Source organism: Rhinichthys klamathensis, unplaced genomic scaffold (genome assembly GCF_029890125.1).
Source record: "Rhinichthys klamathensis goyatoka isolate OS25496 unplaced genomic scaffold, OSU_Roscu_1.1 h1tg000079l_1, whole genome shotgun sequence".
NCBI classification, from domain to species: domain Eukaryota; kingdom Metazoa; phylum Chordata; class Actinopteri; order Cypriniformes; family Leuciscidae; genus Rhinichthys; species Rhinichthys klamathensis.
The window spans coordinates 4157066-4178093 of NW_026606621.1; the positions used below are offsets into that span (position 1 = coordinate 4157066).

The 21028-nt window shown below is 36.7% G+C and overlaps 2 protein-coding genes across 2 annotated transcripts; one reads left to right on the forward strand and one right to left on the reverse strand.

Moving 5' to 3' along the window:
• Positions 1–7742: 7742 nt before the first annotated feature.
• Positions 7743–16225, reverse strand: tmem129 (transmembrane protein 129, E3 ubiquitin protein ligase). Its single transcript, XM_056251243.1, has 4 exons — positions 15855–16225; positions 13491–13965; positions 11158–11317; positions 7743–8151 (listed from the first exon to the last, which is right to left on the reverse strand). The coding sequence occupies exons 1-4, from the start codon at positions 16057–16059 to the stop codon at positions 7903–7905; spliced, it is 1089 nt and encodes a 362-aa protein (XP_056107218.1). The 5' UTR covers positions 16060–16225; the 3' UTR covers positions 7743–7902.
• A 2058-nt stretch (positions 16226–18283) lies between these two features.
• Positions 18284–20750, forward strand: LOC130085438 (uncharacterized). The gene is made up of 2 exons (XM_056251200.1): positions 18284–18506; positions 20350–20750. Exons 1-2 carry the CDS (start codon positions 18326–18328, stop codon positions 20724–20726), a joined length of 558 nt encoding a protein of 185 aa, XP_056107175.1. The 5' UTR covers positions 18284–18325; the 3' UTR covers positions 20727–20750.
• Positions 20751–21028: the final 278 nt, after the last annotated feature.

The window sequence follows — 21028 nt, forward strand, 5'->3', positions numbered from 1 at the left end:
TTGATCTGTAGCCTAAGTTACCAAGTAGGCTACCTCTAAATATTAACATACAGTATAAAAATGATCCAGCTAAGTGTAAGATGACATGATAGCATGTTTTAATCATGGAAAAAGTAACCGAGTAAAATATGATAGCTTGTTTGTGAGCTCGTTAGCATTCTCAGACTGCATTTGGTTTGCTACCGTCATGCACACTTTATGCATATGCAACGGACACATGTCCCAATCTTTATCTTAGCAAAATATACGTGAGGTATGATAAAACTTCATAATTCTTGTGTACTGTGAACGTGCGTGTTCAAACCGCTGCAGAAATAGCAGCATAACAGATGGATGGACGGAATGTCGATTTTCAGATTTTTCTTTTTTATTGAGACTTTATTTTGTTTATTTATTTTTTATGTATCTCTTCTTTACATTATGTTTTTCTTGTCATTGTAGTTCAACTCATGAAGGCTTACTTTGTAGAGAAGCAATGACTGCTTCTTCAAGAAACTGTAAGTTTGCCTATTGTTTGTTCTATGAACACCTGAATAGTAATTGTTCACCTAAAAATGGTAGTTCTCTCATCATTTACTTAACCTTAGGTTGTCTCTTTCTCTTGGAGGAAAAATTAAGATATTGTCGAGGAGAAATTATGTCTGTTTGTTTGCCCAAACAATGGAAGACGAATGGGGACCAAACCTTCAAGCTCCAAAAGGAACATAAAGGTACAGTACAATTAAAGGGATAGTTCACCAAAATTTGCCCATGATTTATTCACCCCGAAGCCATCCTAGGTGTATATGACATTCTTCTTTCAGACGAATTCAATCAGAGTTATATAAAAAAATGTCCTGGCTCTTCCAAACTAATGTCAGTGAATGGGCCCCATTTTTTTTAAGTCCATACAAGTGCAACTATCCATCATAAAAGTGTCCAAAACAGATCAGAGGGGTTAATAACGGTCTTCTGAAGTGAAGCGACGCGTTCTTGTAAGAAAAATGCCCATATTTAAAACTACGCCACAAGAGTAACACTTAAAAATGTATGACATAGATGTAGGAGTAGCGTAAGCTTTGACGCCTCTCTCAGTTCAAACACACAGGGCTGGGCAACTGCGTTCGTCATTACGTTGTGTGTCAAGTTCAAATGTTATTCTTTTGCCGTAAATCAATGCGTATGGCCTTTGCAGGAAACTAGTTATTTTAGTTGATAAAGTTTTAAATATGGATATTTGTCTTACACCAACACATCGCTTCACTTCAGAAGACTAGAAGGCCTAGATGTACGGTGAAAAGTGTTTGGTCTGTTCTCACCCAAACAAATTGAATCACTTCAGAAAACTAGTTAAACCATGTGACCCATATGAATTACCTTTATCCTTCATTTACTCTGACTATTGGTGTTTGAAAGTTTGATCCCCATTCTCTTCTTTTGCATTGTAGGGACAAACAGACATTTCATCCCAATGAAAATATCATCTTTTGCATCATTGGAGTTTAAATTTGAATAAGTTCTCTTTCTAGTGTTGTATGAGAATAAATCTAAAAGTTTATCTAGTGTTGTGTTCTCTTTTTTATCCACATAACAGAAAATGCAAGGTATATTTAAAATTGAGAAGGGGTTGTGAGTAGTAACACAACTACTATGATGAGCGTACAGTGATGGCAAAGGCTCTGAATGTAATGGTGCGTTCAAGCCATGTTGGAAAGATCGTATTTACGAGTTGCACATGACCTCCACCACAATGTCGTTAATATGAGTGGAAAGCTTGGGATTTTCTTTAAGCCCTGATTTTTATGAGTTGGGGGCATGTCAGTGAGAAACATGGCAGAATACCACAGTACTTAAAGGTATTTACACTGTAAAAAAAAATAATCCTGTAAAAAAACGGTAAACTACTGGCAGCTGTGGTTGCCAGCATCATACCGTAAAAATATGGTGTGTTACCGTTTTTAAAATTAACAGCTAAATACCGTTTTGTCAGCTACAGCTATATGCTGTTAATTTACAGTTATATGCTGTAATTTAACAGCATATAGCTGTAGCTGACAAAACGGTATTTAGCTGTTAATTTTAAAAACGGTAACACACCATATTTTTACGGTATGATGCTGGCAACCACAGCTGCCAGTAGTTTACCGTTTTTTTACAGGATTATTTTTTACAGTGTGGCTCTGGCCTGAGGACTTTGTCCACATCACAGGAAATGTTTTCTCTAACCAGACGAAGGGGAAAACCTTCTAGTCTCACAGATCCCAGATAGTGTCGGCCCACATCTGGGCTATGTGGAAATTCCACGTGGATCTGGGCCCACACTGTGTTGCTGTCTGGGATCCAGCACTTTGAGCAACATCTTGCTCTTTCTTGTCCTCCTCTTACATACTCTTCCTCCTCTCGCTCTCAGATTGATTCCATGTTCATATCACGCACATGTGTCCCCTGAGCTCTCTGAACTGGCTCATATTTCATACAGTTGTATGATCACAGTAAGAAATAAGTGTGAACAATTTTCAATTGTGTGTAAACAATGACAACTGTTAGTTGTGTTTAACTTTTGCCTTTTGTGTTTGGCGACACAAATGGTGTGATATGTGTTTTAGTGAGTGAGAATGTGTTGAGTTTTGCAGATGGTGTCTAACTGCCTGAACTTGTTTAAGGTTTTGCAGAAAGAGGGATTAATTCGACAAATTGGTTTAGGCTGTTGAGAATTTGGTTCAGAGGAAGAAGTTTAGTGTCTTAGAAATTCAGAAAAACTGTAAATCTTGTTCAAGATCTCAATCACTCCATTTAAACTCTATCATTTCTGTGACCTTCGTGTCAGTAAGCCAGTCCTCCTGGAGGTGACAAGGATCTAGAAGTTCCCAGTGTGTTTTCTGCATGCTAACATTAGAAATCCCCTGTAAAATGACCAGCTCAAAAAGCAAATCAGCCTCAGAATCTTTCAATCCTCTGGGGCCGTGGTTCAAAACATTTAATCTGGATCAAAATGATCCGGATTTGTAAATCCCATTTTTTTCTATTCAGGATCAGGTAATCCGTCTTACTTTTATGCCGGTTTTTCAAAGCAACATTGGACTGGATCACCCTGATCCAGATACACAGTTTTCAAGATTACCAGTGCTCTAAATGGGACAACATATCACGATGTGGGCAACCAGCTGTAAAGAACAGGTAGAAGAGTAAGTGGTTCTTATTTTGAGACAAAACACAAAAATAACATAAACATCCACTTCCATTCATAATTTATTTTGTGACCCCTCATCTGAGCCACAACAAATAAAAAACAAATATACATTAACAAATACATTTTGGATATTTTGAAAACATCTTAAAAAAAGGCTAAATGTCCAATAGTTACCACAATAAAGGGTTCAGGGTTCTTCATCTGAGGAGGAGAGACCAGCTCCAGCTATAATATATATAATATATTATTGTTGTTTGTTATTGAAATCTGTTTGGGGGATTATTATGGGGACAATATCATTTTTATTTTTATTTTTATTTTATTTTTACTTTACTATACTGAATAGCTTAATTGGTAGCCTATGTGTCTACTTTATCTACTTTATCACTGTTACAACGTCAAGTGCAAAATATAAATAAAAGTATATAGACTAAATGATACAAATGTATTATTTGACCAATTTTAAAGTTTTACTACATTTTCTTCCTGAAATCCACCTTGAAATCCTAGTTGGGATCAGGATAATCCAGTTTTTTTGGATCAAAGTTATCCAAAAGTTTTGAGCAACACAAACTTGATCCAGATTAAAACTTGGATTCCGTGATTCCAGATCCTTCTTTCCCTTTTGAACAACCCATTTTCAAGATTTGATCCAACACTGTAAAAAATGATCGTGATTTTAACGGTAAAAGACTGTAAAAATGCTACAGTGAAAAACTGTTAATTGGTTAACAGAAAAAGAACAACTCATTGTATAATTTAAATTTTACAGTGAAAAACCGTAAATTGACATTCCCACAATTCCCTGCGTGACACTTCACATTTGATGTATTTTTGTTGAAATAACTATGTTTCTTCTTAGTTTTCTTAGTTCTTTTCTTATCAGTTATGTACATTAGAGTTTTATGTTACATTTAATGTTGTTAAATTAATGTTTATTGCATTTTTTAAATTTCATGTGTTACCATGATGCTGTTTAGTGTTTGTGCGTAGTGTTTGACACTTTGCAGCTTATTTGTTTTAATCTTAACTTTCTTGTGGAAGAGCTGCTTGTGATGAGCTTTGATTTATCATGTGACTCTCATCACTGCTGTGTTGATTGATGTCTGTCAGTGTATTACAATGGTACAAAACAGATATTAATACATAAATAGGTTGGTTAAATAACATTATATCAGATAATGAAATATGGTTTATTACTGTAAATTTTAAGTTAAGTCTGTAAAACCAGTAACGTCTGTACCATATTTTTGACGGTAAAGTTCTGGCAACCACAGCTGCCGGTATTTTACCGTAAAAATGGCATTTTATATTTTACAGTGAATCCGATAACCAAAATCCGATCAGCTTATCTTTGAACAACTGGCCCATGGTGCTCTTCGGTTATTTGTGACTATGTGGACACAAAAAAATGGACATGATTCGTAAAGGTTAAATGGTCCTGAAAAAAAGTCCCACTTTCAGGCTTCGTGATCAAAAATCAGCGCATTGGAAATGAATGGGAAAGGAATTTTCTGGTACTGCGCCCTAAAAAAAGCTTCCTCAAATTTGGAAAACAGCTTTAAAACTGCAAGAAAGTCAAAGCCAAAAATCTAGAGTAAAACGTGTTTTGGAAAATACATATTTCATATACAATTTTTAAAAAGTCTTATTTGTATTTAAAATTAATCAATTTATTATTTTGCTTAATGTCTTTTATGTATTTCTTTCATTAAAACCCTCTGGGGTCCTTAATTTCAGAGTCACACTCAGGACCTTCGGGTCCAAATTGGCCGGAAGGGTGGGATTAATATTTATTAAAAAAAAATCATCTTTTTTTTTTTTTTTACTTGTTTTTTATAATATTTTTTCTTTTCTTTTTTGGTGTTTTGAGATAATTTCAAAAATAAAAATGATTTATAATTAATATTAATGCAATAATTATGACCCATTTTTTCCCCATTGAATATAATAGAATTTTTTTTTTTTTTTTTTTTTTTTTTAAAGCTGTATTTCATCAAGCCTAGGCCTCATGAAAGCAATTTTTGAAATGAGATGGATGCCATCTGGTGGACAAATTGAGCATTTTAAAAATTCAAAACCCATATGTAATCTGAATTTATTAGTGTGTATGTGTATAAAAGTGTGTGTGTGTGGGTGGATGTGTCTGTTTTGCACTCTTGATGTTTTATAGATTCACCCCTTCACTGTTGTGTGCTTTTTTTCTGGATCGTGGCTGATTTGTAGATTGTACGCACAAAAAAAACTCTGTATTTTCACATTTTTGCCAATTTCCCATTCATTTTCTATGCGGGTCCATTTGGACCCGAAGGTCCTGAGTGTGACTATTTTTTTACAACCACTTAGACTATTCAAATCCTGTCCCCAAATTTTGGGTGTTCATATACCAAGTACCAACAAAGTCACCAAATTTCGGACTATTCCGATAAAGCTATGATTTAAAAAATATATATATTTAAATGCTTCGGGTCCATTTGGGCCGAAGGACCCCAGAGGTTTAATTATTCATTTTATGAATCTGATTAATCTCTTCTTTATGAATTCTAGTCATTGATAGCTATGTATTTATTTATTCATCATTAGTTGTTACATTCCTTATGTTGCATTATTCTTCTTCTACATGTTATTGATTTCCTTAATCGTTTATATATTTTCTACTCTACTGAATTTGCAGATGTATGATCTTTGTTGTCTCAGTGCTGTAAGATCGAAGAATTGATTACGTGAAGCCTACCTTTGTATCAAAATATGTGTGTTTCCATCTCTGCAGATATTGTTTCCATCACGCGTTCATATCACGCACCTGTGTCCCCTGAGCTCTCTGAACTGGCTCATATTTCAAACAGTTGATGATCACATCATAAGAAATAAGTGTGAACAATTTTGAATTGTGTGTAAACGATGCCAACTGTGGTCTAATATCTGTAATATTCTGTTAAAGGTGTCAAAACCTTGTCAATCTATTTTTGTCTGTCTTTGCAACCGTAGCATTTGACGGCCGAGCCGTTACACATCATGGATAAATCTATAACCTTTTCTTATCAGACCAAAACATAAGTTTAGGAGGATGTAAGTTTCCTGCAAATACATTCGTTGCTCTTATTTTGCCCTTCACTTCTGCTTTTCCTTCTCTTTTACCTCTCCTTTCATTCTTCATATCTTCGTTTTTATACTCTGATTGTGAAATCTTCATGTTACTCATTGGAATTTATTATAAACTTTAGACTAAGATAGATCTTATTTTTGTTTAAACGTATTTGTTATTACAATTTTAATACGTGATTAATTTGATTAATAAGTTTATTTTTTCTACTTAATAAATGTGTTATTCCTTATTCAACTTTGATCTCTGCTTGTCTGCAATCTCATTGCATCAAGTATTTTTGTGCTTTTCCTAATAATAAACATAAAATTTGACAACTTTTAAATGAACCTTTTCAAACTTTTTTCAGTAATCACTTCAGTAATAATCGCCAAGTGTCGTCTTTAAAAAGAGATCAAACTCAACTCCAAAGCATTCAAGATTTATGACAGTTTGATGTAAATTTCATTTTCAAGTTTATGCTCAAAAAGTGAATAAATGGATCATAATAACTACTGTGTAGATATAATTTAGTTTAATAAAATCCCCTAAAAATACAAAATCTTACAGAAAAAACATTATCAAACTAAAATATAGTACATTCATTTGATTTAAATAAAAATCTGTCATTCAGATTTGACACTCTGGCGCTGAGAGCACCAGAGAATTAACAGAGTAGAGAAAACAAAAAACAAGAAGTCATGTGTCCAAAACATCACACTTTATTACAAGAATGAAGCAACATGAAGTTTCTCCATTTATCAAAGTTTGAAATAAGGCAAGGTGCATGTGATAAAATTATGTGAATATTTTGTATGCTACATCAATTCTATTCATTTTTATATCTGCTATAAAAATGTGAATCTCAACATCTAGCTATTTATAATTATAATTAGATGTTAAGTTCTTAACACATTTTTTTTTAACAAACTGGAAATTATACAGCTATAACGTGACTCCACTGATTCATAAACACACTGTGGTACAACATTCTTATTGATGCTTTCAAGAGCAGAATATCACAACACATTTTTGCAATTTTAACAAAATCCCATTTATGTCTGTCTAAAACATTATCTTGGTAACATTACACTTGAGCTTGAAGTGGCCTGACCCCATCCGTAGTGTTGAGTCCTGCAACTGTGACAACATCTTTAAGACCTTAGGCACATTCCCTCCAAAGAAAATAAATATACTGTAAAATCATTGCAACAAATATTACAATGATGGTATATACATACATAAAAAAATAATTTATTTTGTTGCCCATACAGTAATAAAAATTTGATTTTTGCACTATTGCAATGCGAAATGGAGGGGTAATCTGTATAACTGTAAAAAAAAAAATAGTAATAATAAAAAAATAATAATATATATATATATATATATACAGTATATGCAGTATATATATACATATAATACACACACACACTGCATTATATATATATATATATATATATATATATATATATATATATTATTTTTTTTAAAGTAAAATCAAATATATTGCTTCTTCTGGCTTTTACGGGACATGTGATTCACTGTCATTAGATATGTTTGTAGCTTGGGAGGCACAGAGGATTGGAAAAAGCACATAGAAGTGCTCAGAAATAGCAGGTTCAGTAAAGGCACTGATCCTCATGAAATCTCCTCAGTGAATGGGACACACGTCGAGGATGCAGAACTTGGCCCTGCAGGTGGGACAGGGCACTCTGCTGCTCAGCCAGGTCTCGGGCTGCTGCTGGTCCTGTCGACTGGCGAACCACTTGCCCATACAGGTGAGGCACCACATGGGGCGGCAGTAGCACTGCTGGCACTCGGCCTCACCGTCTCCCTGGCACAGTCGCACGAGCTTCACGTTGGCATTGACTTGCATACATCCAATACATGGTTCAAGTTCCTAACAGGAAACAGCTTTTTAAAAAACATACTACGTTTCAGTTGTAAAAATAAACATTCTCCAAGTGGTGTGGTTCATTCAGACTAATTCATTTGCCCCCGTCCTGAATGCTTGACATTGAAAGACTTTAATAGCTGGGTTGCAGAGGTAAACTCCTATTTATAGACAAACCGACAACATGGACGTGTCCGACATCACCCCCTATACCAGGGGTCTCAAACTCGCGGCCCGCGGGCCATTTGCGGCCCGCGGGGTGATATTTTGTGGCCCCCTACTTGACATTAAAGTTTAATGTTAGTGCGGCCCGTCGTTGCGTGTGCCGCAAAAAAAATAAAAAATAAAAAAACATTTCCCTTATGAGCTACCATAGATAGTCTCGTGACAGCTTACGGAGGGTTTGTTGTCAATAGTTGTCATAGACAACCGCGAAGTACAAACATACTGCGCCTGGAAAAAATGAGCGCGTCGCTTCAATTATGAGCGCGCTTGCCGCGCGCCTACATTTAAAATTACGAACTTGAGCGCGCAAAATATGTGAGCGCGATATGTGAACGGCCCCTTGTCGAGCTGCCACCAATCAGGCCACGAGCTACTGGTAGCTCGCGAGCGACGTGTTGGAGAGAGACCCTGCTCTAAAACAATGTGAGAATAATCACTTTGAGCTTGTAATATGTGTCCAACAGGTTCATAAGAAGGTTTGCTTTGATTTGTGCAGTCAGTAATTTGAGACACTATACAAAGAATTCAATAAGACAGGCAGACATGACTGCAAATATTTGTATTTCAAAAGCAATAATTGTTTTTCTAAGTATAATAAAAGGAAATGTGCCTTCCAAAAAAAACATTCAATATCATTAATGTGTTGTATAAAGAAAATAAAAAGGACATAAGCAAATATAAATATCACAAATATGTGTTATAGACAAAGAAAGTTTGTAAAATGAACTTCAACTGTCAGAAGGACAGCTCATGAAGAACCAATCATGTACAGAAAGGAATGTTCAAATTCAGAGGAACTGTTCAGAAGAAACGTTAATAAATATTGAGAAGATTGGATCAGTTGTGCTCCTTTTTTGGAATACTTGAATACTATTTTTTTGTGGAATACTTGATGCGGCCCAGCCTGACCCAGACTCTACCTCTAGCGGCCCCCAGTTAATTTGAGTTTGAGACCCCTGCCCTATACCCTTAAATAGGGCACTATTTAAGAGGACAGCCCTTTGTAGTGGTGTCCAAAACCATAGTGGACGTTATCAAATCATTCAATCCCATAATGCACCACAATAACGAGTGTAATACCCATAATGGTGTCGCCTGCAGCTGAATCCTCCATCCATCCATTTTCCAAACCGCTGCTGGTCCAATATGGGTACTACAGCATAATATCATAAATACCTTTTTAATTGACTATTGAACAGTTTAATTAAGGTTTCTACATGCTAGTTTCCATGATAGAGTTCAAGATAAATCTCTTCACTGGTGCCAGTTACTATGAAACTATTCAAAAGCGTCAGAATTCACTCACTTGTTTTCATTCACTACTTCAAGTGAACTATATTAGTGAGTAAAGTAGGGAATAGTGAATGTTATATACCATCCACTATAGGGGTATAGGGGGCGATTTCAAACACAGCCATGGACTCCCATAAAGCATTGCACATGATGCAATTAAAGGAGAACTCCGGCGCAAAATGAACCTTTGGTCTAATTACACATTGTTACCTAGTCAACCGTTATCTGAGATTTGTTTTCATGATTATCGAATGTAAATAGTTTTATCTCTAAAAACAGTTTAGCCTATAAAGCTAGTATAACGCTAGTATATTGGGCATAGTGTAATGACAAATAAAAATCGCTTGTTAATACCACTAACAAGGCTGAAAATAGCCCCACACTAACACGGTAGCATAATGAGGGTCCCTACCTTCAAACCGAAGCATTGAGAACTTTGTCAGTGTCCAGACAGTTTAATAAGAAGATATTTTAAACATACAGTCAACTTCGCGTATACAGGCAGAAGCCATCTTTGAAATACAGTCTCTACCAGTCGATATACCAACGCCGATCCAAGTGCGCTGGTGAGAATGTGAACGAGCTATGAGTTGTGATAAGGTGAGCGCGAACAGCAGGCTTGGATCGGCGTTCGTAGATCGACTGGTAGAGACTGTATTTCAAAGATGGCTTCTGCCTGTATACGCGAAGTTGACTGTATGTTTAAAATATCTTCTTATTAAACTGTCTGGACACTGACAAAGTTCTCAATGCTTCGGTTTGAAGGTAGGGACCCTCATTATGCTACCGTGTTAGTGTGGGGCTATTTTGAGCCTTGTTAGTGGTATTAACAAGCGATTTTTATTTGTCATTACACTATGCCCAATATTCTAGCGTTATACTAGCTTTATAGGCTAAACTGTTTTTAGAGATAAAACTATTTACATTCGATAATCATGAAAACAAATCTCAGATAACGGTTGACTAGGTAACAATGTGTAATTAGACCAAAGGTTCATTTTGCGCCGGAGTTCTCCTTTAAGTCGGTCTCCATTCAGATATGACATCGTTTTATGCAGAACCACCATTGCTCAATAGATTACACAATAACAGGTCCAAACAGTCAATGCATTAGCTTTCAAACAATGAACATTAATGTTCATTTATAAATACACTACTGTTGTTACTCGATTTGATGTTAATTGATAGTTTTAAGTTGAAATGTAAAAAAAAAGCGTGTATGTGGAATAAATGCTGTGATGCTGTGGGTGATAATTTTAATTTAATTATGAATTAAAATGATTAATAATTTCATCATTGGCAGTGTTTCATCGTATGAATTAGTACAGTCTTGAATCTTTGTCATTTTCCATTTTGCCCTATTCTTGTGCTTCTTCTTGGAGCCGGTTGCCTTCGCTCAAGTCTTCAAACTCGAGTGAAGTCGTCTGTGAAACGGCTATAAAAGAAGCGGAGAAACCCTGCTGTAAAGTGTGTGCTGATAGTTTCAGTGCTCACCTGGCCACTCGGACACCTGTGCACTTCATTCAGCCTCACATATGACTTAAAGGTCTCCAAAAACAGCTCACTCATGGTCAGATGGATGACAACATTGGTGGCGTTTCTGATGGGTGCGTGCAGTTTCTCCTGCAGCTCAACATACTCTGTGGACTTCAGCCTGCAAGAGAAAGTGACCCTTCACATCACCGAAGAAAACATCCATTTCCTAAATATGAAATTACCAGGGTTGGGGAAAGTTACTTTGAAAAGTAATGCATTACAATATTGCCTTACTCCCTTTTTAACTAACTTTTGCGTTACGTTTTCTCACCTGGGCTGGGCTTGTGTGTTTTGTTTTTTTAAAACAAAACTCTTTTGGGGCAAATGTTCTATACATTAAGTTAGGGCTGCACGATTAATCGCACGATATTGTTATGCGCATCTCATCAGTAAAGCCGGTTCCTTGATTAGTAGTAAATAACCTTCACCTGCTTTCAGATGGAGATATGATGCAGATATGAGTGTTAAATTAACACTCAAGAGTGTTAAAGGTAATGAGATAATTAAGTGATTCATTTAGTGATCATTGAGCATTATTGAAGACACCTGATGATAACAAGCAGAATCACTGAAGGAGAAAATCTAAAATTGTAAGCCACCGTTATGGCGATCAGTGTTTGCTTTAGTTGGGCTCTTGATCCTTATTCTTTAAGTTTAAATTTTGTTTGTCTGCTGTTATTGATTTATTACAGTCAAATAAACAAAGACAAGTGTGATCTGATAGTGTTGGTTATGTCTGACATAATCATGCTGTGATCTGAAAAATGAAACTCATTCAGATGATCTGGTTTAACTTGATAGCAACAGTTTAGTGGTTCTACAGCATATGATAATTGTATTTTTCTTGTAATCCAAAACATTTAATAAAAATTGTTCTGATCAAATCACTTTCAAATGCATTTATTTAGAAACACAGACATCAATAATCAGCCTGTGAATCTCAACCGTGGTGACAATAATAATCCTTGTTGCCACCAATCACAACTCATTAATGGCTCCCATCATGCATTGCGGTATGAATAAATTATGATCTGAATTGTGTAATTTACTTTTCCTAATTGAATATTCTGCTCGTCACCATTGTTGAGATGCATTGACTGAATCTTGATATCTGTGTGTGCCTAAAAGAAAGATTTTTTTTTTACAACTTTTAAGAAATCCTTTATATTATATCTCAAATTCTGGATATTTATGCAGAATCTCAGTTGTGCTGTAACCAACAGCATAAATCACAAACAATTAGCTCAAATGATGAATGTCATATTATAACCAAGACCATTAGATCTTTTTTTTTTTCTTTGTTCATCTGGCAGGTATAACTCAGATACAACAGCCGAACAAAATCTAAAGTTATTAATATAAGGGTCAAGAGCCCAAATAAAGCAAACACTCATCTCCATAATGGTGACCTGAAATTCCGGTTTTCTCCTTCAGTGATTCTGCTTTAGGTGTCTTCAATAATCCTCAATCATCACTCAATTAATCACTTAATTATCTCATTAACTTTAACACTCTTGAGTGTGGACTCATATACACTCCCAGGTGTGTTCATTTAACACTGAGTTTTTGCTGTGTACAAAGAGCCGTAGTTAACTGACAAGCTGAGCCATATCGCATTAAATATCGTTGGCGATATGTCCTCGATTTTAATGCGATTTGGCTCAGCTTGTCAGTGAACTACGGCTCTTTGTAGTAAATGCCGCTCCATCTGAAAGCAGGTGAAGGCGATTTAATACTAATCAAGGAACCGGCTTTACTGATTAGATGCGCATAACAATATCGTGCGATTAATCGTGCAGCCCTACATTAAGTTCTATATTTTGGCCAAAATTTAAATAATAAAGTTGAAAGAAATGCAAATTCATGCATATGGGCGCAGCTCAAAGAATCCTTTCAGTTTAACGGAGTCATCGAAGGTCAGCACAAGTACATTGGTCAATAAAGGGAGATTAAATGCACAAAAATATTTGTTTTGTTTAACATAATATAGTTATTGGAGGTTTGCGTACTATTCTGATTTTGCATTTCACTGATTATATTCCTTTTGAGGAATTCTGAATCTGTTTTTTTGCCACTGAAATGAGTAAATGCTCACATTTGAACTACAATAACCATCAATCTACTCACGACTTCTGAGGACAGGAGAGCTGTCAGTCAATAAAAATGGAAAAATAAAGTAACTTATTTGAAAACGTAACTCATTTAAAGGTAAAACGTTAATTTACTAGTTACTTGAAAAAGTAATCTGATTTACGTAACTCAATGCGTTTACACCCAACACTGGAAATTACCTTATGTCGAAAGGCTTGACTCTGGGATTGATACTGGCAACAGTGATGGTGACGATTTGCACCGGCGTGTTTAACTCTGGAGACAGGCTGTGATGTTTGGAGTCTGTGACGGTCAGGTGACAGTCCTGATGCAGGGCAACATGCAGGGAGTACGTCGTGACCTTCATCACCCAGGTGTCCGTGACGATCACCCTCGCGCTCGTGGAACCGGAAGCAAACTTATCGATGCGGCGAAACTCTGTGTTGATGGACGAGGCGACGGCCCTCCAGCTGGAGCGCGGCAAAGCGTGTGTGTTGAGCGCTCGACATATCGGGTGATTCGCCCATCCACGTCTGGACCAATAGAAGGCCAGTGCACAACTCAAAAGCTGGATGGCCAGCGACAGTCCAAAGTATATTTGCCATCCCTGACTTGCATGATGGATGTACACGAGATTCTGTTCTTGAACTGCAAAACACATTCCTATGAAGTATCCTGCAACACAAGTATAATGGTGTTATATCACACAGTGAGCAATGAGAAACACTCTGTTCAAGTGAGGAAAAACAAACCCTATATAAGCCTATCATATTTGATACACACATTTCTAAGGCCTCTATTATTAACTTTATGAAAAATATTTTGAACACAATCTACTTTTCAATCTACATGTTGTCTGATTGACAGTTTTTTAGCAAGTAAGAGGCCTTTTAGTGTAATTGTAAAAACGTCCCCCTTCAGGTCGTGGTTCATGTGTCTTTTTACTTTGAAATCTTTACTGATTTTTATTAAGTAAACGTAAGAATAATTTGTATATTGTTAGTAATATTTCAAGATGAATGTTTACTGGACTGAAGCAACTTAGTTTCACTTGATTTTTTATATATAAATGTAAGCATCAAATATGATCCATCAGGCTTTTGAGGAATGTGTATTTGTTCATCTCTCAATCATTGCATTATATGATTTGAAAAATACAGAGCTTAGATCATAAAACTAAGTATTTAAATGATATAAATATATATTATTGGAAGATATAGAGTGACATCTGATACGTGAATGCATTTTATCTAAGTAGCTATACTGTTATATAGTGATGTTACAAACGACAAAAGCTTCAAAGTGTGTATCTATCAAATTCACAGCGTTCCGATCCGAAGCGCGTAGTTTTCAGAGAAACATGCGATCAATGAAAAACGTAGCCTCACTTTCTTTCCTGTCACGTGAATGCTTCACTTTGTGTGTTGAAATGTTTGAACCCAGACTAGAGTAAATCCTTAGGGTTTATGGAACTTCAAGTCCATTTACTAACATTTTTATATATAGCCTGCCTATATTACATTACCATACATTCTGCCATATAAACAGTATAAAACCATAAAATAATTAGTGCATCATTTATTTGCATCAAACAGCTCTGTTGGTATTATTTTAATTAGTGTTATTATAATTATTGTTACATTTCATTACATTGACCGTTGTCAGGCTTTTACCTGTGCTTAAACTATTCAAATTGAGAATTAGTCTTGGAAACATTTAGGATAATGTAATAACACAATTGAACGAAATATATAACGCTGCGCAAGTGTTATATTTGTATTTTAATACAAAAATATTACATATTGTACCTTTAATCAATGAATCAAAGAACGGAGGCTGCTATGATGTTTTGACCTGCCACAAGATGGCAGTGTACTCGAAACAATCAGAGAAAGCTTAATTTCTCTATGCAACTGTCATAAAGATCTCTCATTGATTTGCATTACAGGCTATCAGAATTGAATCTTACTTGTCCATATAAATAACAGCATCTGCACCAATTTGCATATTTTTGCTCAGTCTGAATAAAATTAAAATGTAAATATTCAATAAACTGATCAATTTAGGGATAAGAACTGCTATCCCATCCAATCAGCAAATTATGATTCTGTTGACTGAATTTCTGTTGAATATGAATATGATTTTGTTTATTTACTGAACATTCCCCACATTCCGTCCCCCAGATAAACGGTGCGTTGCGAATATAAATCTGACTAATTTTGCAGCATTACTAGACGATAACTGGCTGATAAATCTGAAGCCTCGCGCCTTACTTCCGCGCTTCAAAATAATCAGGATAGTGTGTAAACTGAGTACAGTATGCAACATTTTGTATAGGGAGAATATGCACAGATGATCTAAATTAGCACGTGACACGGTCATGTGACCATAATATGGGCTATTTAAGGAATCTGTGTGGTGTGAAAATAATATAGCAACTGTTGTCTATGCTGCGAATTTTGGCAGAGCATTAACAGCTCGAGGACTTCAAACTGTATGCTTGTTAATACATACGCATTACATACTACATCAATTATTTTTAGCCATTACAGAAAGTGTCATACCGAGCGGCAGGAAGCAGTGGAAGAGCACCGTGAGTGTTGTTCGCCTGATGTGGTGCTGAATGAAGCTGATGTCTTCACTGCCCAGCCACTCTGAGAACATGTGCTGAACCGTCAAACCAGCAGAGCGAAACTCATTCGGCGTAAAAACAAAACACAAAGCAAATACCATATAAGCAAGAGTAAATGTGGCGTCCGGCCTGTCCATGTTTAACTTACATCTACACGCGCGTGAAGCCAGATGCAACTTCGTGAAATAACAGGACAATGACTCGCGAAAAGCAACGGATATCCTCGATATTTTTTTTCCCTATTGTCGAACATAAATAACTATAAATAATTAGAATGTGTCAGTGACCAGCTTATAAACACAGTTAACGCAATCAGCATGTTTGAAGCTATTAAATGACAACAGTGGACGTGGCAATGATGTTTTCAAAATAAAAGTCACAGCCGCACTGCAATATTAAATAAAAGTTATAGGAATATAGGCTATATTCCAATATTTATTTGTAAATCCACAATTATATCCATAATCTATAATTAAATATCGATGCGCATGAATGCAGGTCAAGTGAAAGTAGATCAACACTAGTGTATCATAATGTGAGGGGTTTTTATTGTCATTAATGGAAGACAATGTTTCTTACTATTCTGAGCATTTTCATGCAGCATTTATCTGGTGAGGGGTCCATATGGGTCAGAAGTTGTCGATAACCTCGATACTGAACAAGCTAAATGTTTTATAATTTTGTTGATATATCAAAATGTCAAATGTTTGTGAATGAACAAAAAGTAAATAATACTGATGAAAGACAAAAGTCATGCCATGTATTTTTTACCAATAAGCGACATTGCACTTCCTTTTTATAATTCTTTCTAAATAAGGAGTATTTACTGACCACGTTTACATGCGCAAGTATTGGGGTCACATTTCTCATATTTTTACGTGTAGGATTATATTCGTCATGTGAGAGCGATAATCCGATTGCCATCAGAAGGGTTGGCCATTATGGCCGACAATTGACTGACAGCCTAACCAACCTATGAGGCTCGAGCCAAAAGCATACAACCAATCAGAGTGGGCCATTCCAGAGACTGTTGGGCAAGATGCAGCCTTGTGATTGGCTGTGTTTTTAAATCCGCAGCCTCATGCACACCATTCCGTTCTACACGTTACTAGAACCCGAATCAAACAATTTGCGTTAGTCTGAATTTTGTCTCATCTGAACGTCTTATTCTTAATACCCTATTACTGTAACGGGATATTCATTTATATCTAAGTTAGGTTTCTACGAGATCCAGGCAGAGATGTCAAGCAATCGAAGAAGCACACATTTCTGGACCGAGGAAGAGACAGATGTCCTTTTACAAAGTTTAAAAGAGATGCACATAGACCGATACAGGGACGGACGCAAGCACCGCAACAGTCTGCTCTTCAGGAAGGTTTGCGCTAGACATAAGGAGGCAGGTTTTAGGCGCTCATGTGATCAAGTCAAACATCGCTGGAAAACCCTAAAATCCATTTACTATAAGGCCAAGAAACAAAACCCCAGCAGCTCTAACAATGCATTTAAACATTTTGATACAATGGAAGAAATTTTTGGACATAGACCTTTGGTTGTTGTGACAAACCAAACTGGAGTTGACATCGACTTTAAAGACGGATCCCCTTTGTCGGACAGCAAATGCTTCACTTTTGAGGATGGTGAATGTGATGATGATGATGATGGTGATGGTGATGGTGAGTGGCTCTGTAACCAGCATGCATGTATGCTTCAAAGTAAAACAAAACTAAAAGAAAAAGTACCAGGGTAGTATCATGTTTTGGTTTGTTTTACAACCATACCAGGGCATTTCTCATATCTTTAGAAGGGTGAATTCAGGTTGATTGGGGCACTTTTTGCCATTGAGATGAGTGGGGAAAAGTGTCATATTCAACCTGAATTCACCCTATATGAAGTAACTTACAAAGTAAGTATTGTACATGTGTTATTACCATCCGATGTCACCATACTACTCATAGGTACTGCTATATAGCGTTTTATATTGATAATGTTAAACAAAAATACAACTCTAGACATTTTGATAGTTTTCTCTGAAAATGTGCACTTATTATAGCAATAACTAGCCAGCAGTGAAATGTGCTATATGAATAAAAATTCAGATTTAATGTAGACATGGTGAGTTTATTCATATAGCACATTTCAGTTACATTCAAAGTGGTATAATAAAGAAAATAATAAATAATCAATCATAAAAGTTCATTTAAAATCCTTTACGATCCTAAACTCATTTTTAAAACAGACAAGCGATGAATGAACATGACATGAAATAATAATGCAGTGCAATAAAAGTAACAGTACTCAGCTGGAGAAGACGACCCCTTTCAGAAGAAGCAGTGAGTAGTTGTGAAAGATTTATGGATTTCTGACCTTACGTGTTTGTCTGTTAAAGATAATGGAGTGGATGACATGGAAGGTGGGATTCAGGAAGTCCAGTCAGTGAAAACGGAGAATGAACCCCTCGTCCTCACACAAGCGTCCCAGGAGAGCTCCACCTCTACAGAAAGCTCCACTCCCACACAGCCATTCATGTCCACAGACAGCATGACATCTTCACAGCCGTCCTCTTCCCAGCAGCCTCCAGCTCAAGGTCTGATGAACATCTCATCCTATAGCTGTAAATATCAACATTATAGGTGGCATGCCTGTTTTAATGATTAGGTTCATTTATAATGTAAAGTTACAAATCGTAAATAGAAGAACAAAATGTAAATAACCAGGAATCCAGGAGGAGGATGCAACCCTGAACTGAAAAGAGTCTGCAAGCCAAAAGTAGTTCAGAACTTGTATCCTGACATCCATTAGACTAAAATCGTAAATCTTGCTAGTTTACAACACACTGGGACCAGCTTGGGATGCTGGTGTGCAAGACCACAACAAAACTATAACAATAACTGGCCGGCAGTAACATTTGTGCTATATGAATAAACTCATTAAGATTGAATGTAGACGAGGTGAGTTTATTTATATATAGCACTTATACAGTACATCTCCACTGTTTTACACTTTCAAACTTGTAAAAATCAGCACAGTGATGATGCACAGTTCATGAATAATGTGGATGATCTAATGACATATTGTTCTTGATATCATTCAGAAGAAAGGAAAAATGAAATGGCTCAAAACTCCAAAAAATAGTTATTTTTTGGAGTTTTGAGCCATTTCAGCCTGGGAAAACCCAGACAACTTCCGGCATATTTAGATTTGCTCTGAAAGTTAGTCTGGCAAAGAGCTCATTCAAGCCCATTTCCAATCCGTCGAAATCCCGGCACCAATCAGAAACGTTGGGGCGGGCTTTACACGATGACGACAGCGCTGGGATTTTGAAGCAGATTTTGTAGCCTACATTACAAAGATGGATGCCGCCGTCGAACATCACTCGTTCGAATCAGCTATCGCGTCTGTTTTAAGCCATTTGAACGTTTCCTTTTAGTTAAAGGAGAACTCCGGCGCAAAATGAAGCTTTGGTCTAATTACACATTGTTACCTAGTCAACCTAGTCAACTCACCTTCAAACCGAAGCATTGAGAACTTTGTCAGTGTCCAGACAGTTTAATAAGAAGATATTTTAAACATACAGTCAACTTCGCGTATACAGACAGGAGCCATCTTTGAAAAACAGTCTCCACCAGTTGATCTACGAACGCCGATCCAAGTGCGCTGGTGAGATGTGAACGAGCTATAAGTTGTGATAAGGTGAGCGCGAACAGCAGGCTTGGATCGGCGTTCGTATATCGACTGGTAGAGACTGTTTTTCAAAGATGGCTCCTGTCTGTATACGCGAAGTTGACTTTATGTTTAAAATATCTTCTTATTAAACTGTCTGGACACTGACAAAGTTCTCAATGCTTCGGTTTGAAGGTAGGGACCCTCATTATGCTACCGTGTTAGTGTGGGGCTATTTTGAGCCTTGTTAGTGGTATTAACAAGCGATTTTTATTTGTCATTTCTCTATGCCCAATATTCTAGCGTTATACTAGCTTTATAGGCTAAACTGTTTTTAGAGATAAAACTATTTACATTCGATAATCATGAAAACAAATCTCAGATAACGGTTGACTAGGTAACAATGTGTAATTAGACCAAAGGTTCATTTTGCGCCGGAGTTCTCCTTTAAAAACCGAGCAAAGAACAACACTCGGCCGCTCTGCATACGTCATCTCCTTCATCGCTCTGATTGGTTTTAGGTCTATCCGCGACGTCCGTTGGTGACGCCCCTCTGGAAATGATTTGGCTAAGACGCTTTGCCAGACCATAACTCAGTTACAACTGAGAATGGTCTGGTTTTAACCAGGCTAAAAAATAACAACTTCACCCTAATATTTGGCTCGATATTGTTGACTTCAACAATACATATTTGTTAACATGAAATGATAATATTTGTCCAAATAGCTTAGTCATACATTCTGTTCTCTCTTCTGTGTTTTGTTCAGGTATGTTCAGGCGCAGAAGGACTTGTTGCAGTGCATTGCACACCCAGTATCAAGACTTTCTTGAAAGAATGCAGCAGACGCAGAACATGTGGCTGGAGCGTCAGTGGGAACAGAACCACGCGCGAGAGGAACGGCTCATTGCCAGAGTCCTGGCTGAACACACACGCTCTATGGAGGCTTTAGTCAACCAGCTGTTCGCAGGGTTAAGAAGCCTCCTGCCCCAGTCCCAGTCCCAGTCCCATCCCAACCTGCAGTCGAATCCCCAGACCGATATCCTCAACACACTCCCTGCACACCAGACAACAGCCATGACCTCTCAGCCTGAAGAAGATTCAAAAGACCACATGTCAGAGACTCTCAAGCAGCCATCAGAGTGATTCAAAGAGTCCCTCAAAACTGGAATATATTAATATCGATGCATTCTTTGTTGCATTTTGAGCAACCTTGGGCTGGTTTGTAAAACCCAAAGAAGCAGTCGAGCATTTTTGAACATGAAGTTCAGAAGACATGTTGTTAACTGTGGTATTGGTAGACATATTAGCCTATGTTTAAATGACTTGTTGTTATAGTTTTTTTCTGTACCAGCTTCTGAAGGAAATATCCATCAAATGTTCAATAACGAGTCTGTCTAATGTCATCAGGAGCCATGTTTGTAAAATATGTTATCATGAGTCATCTA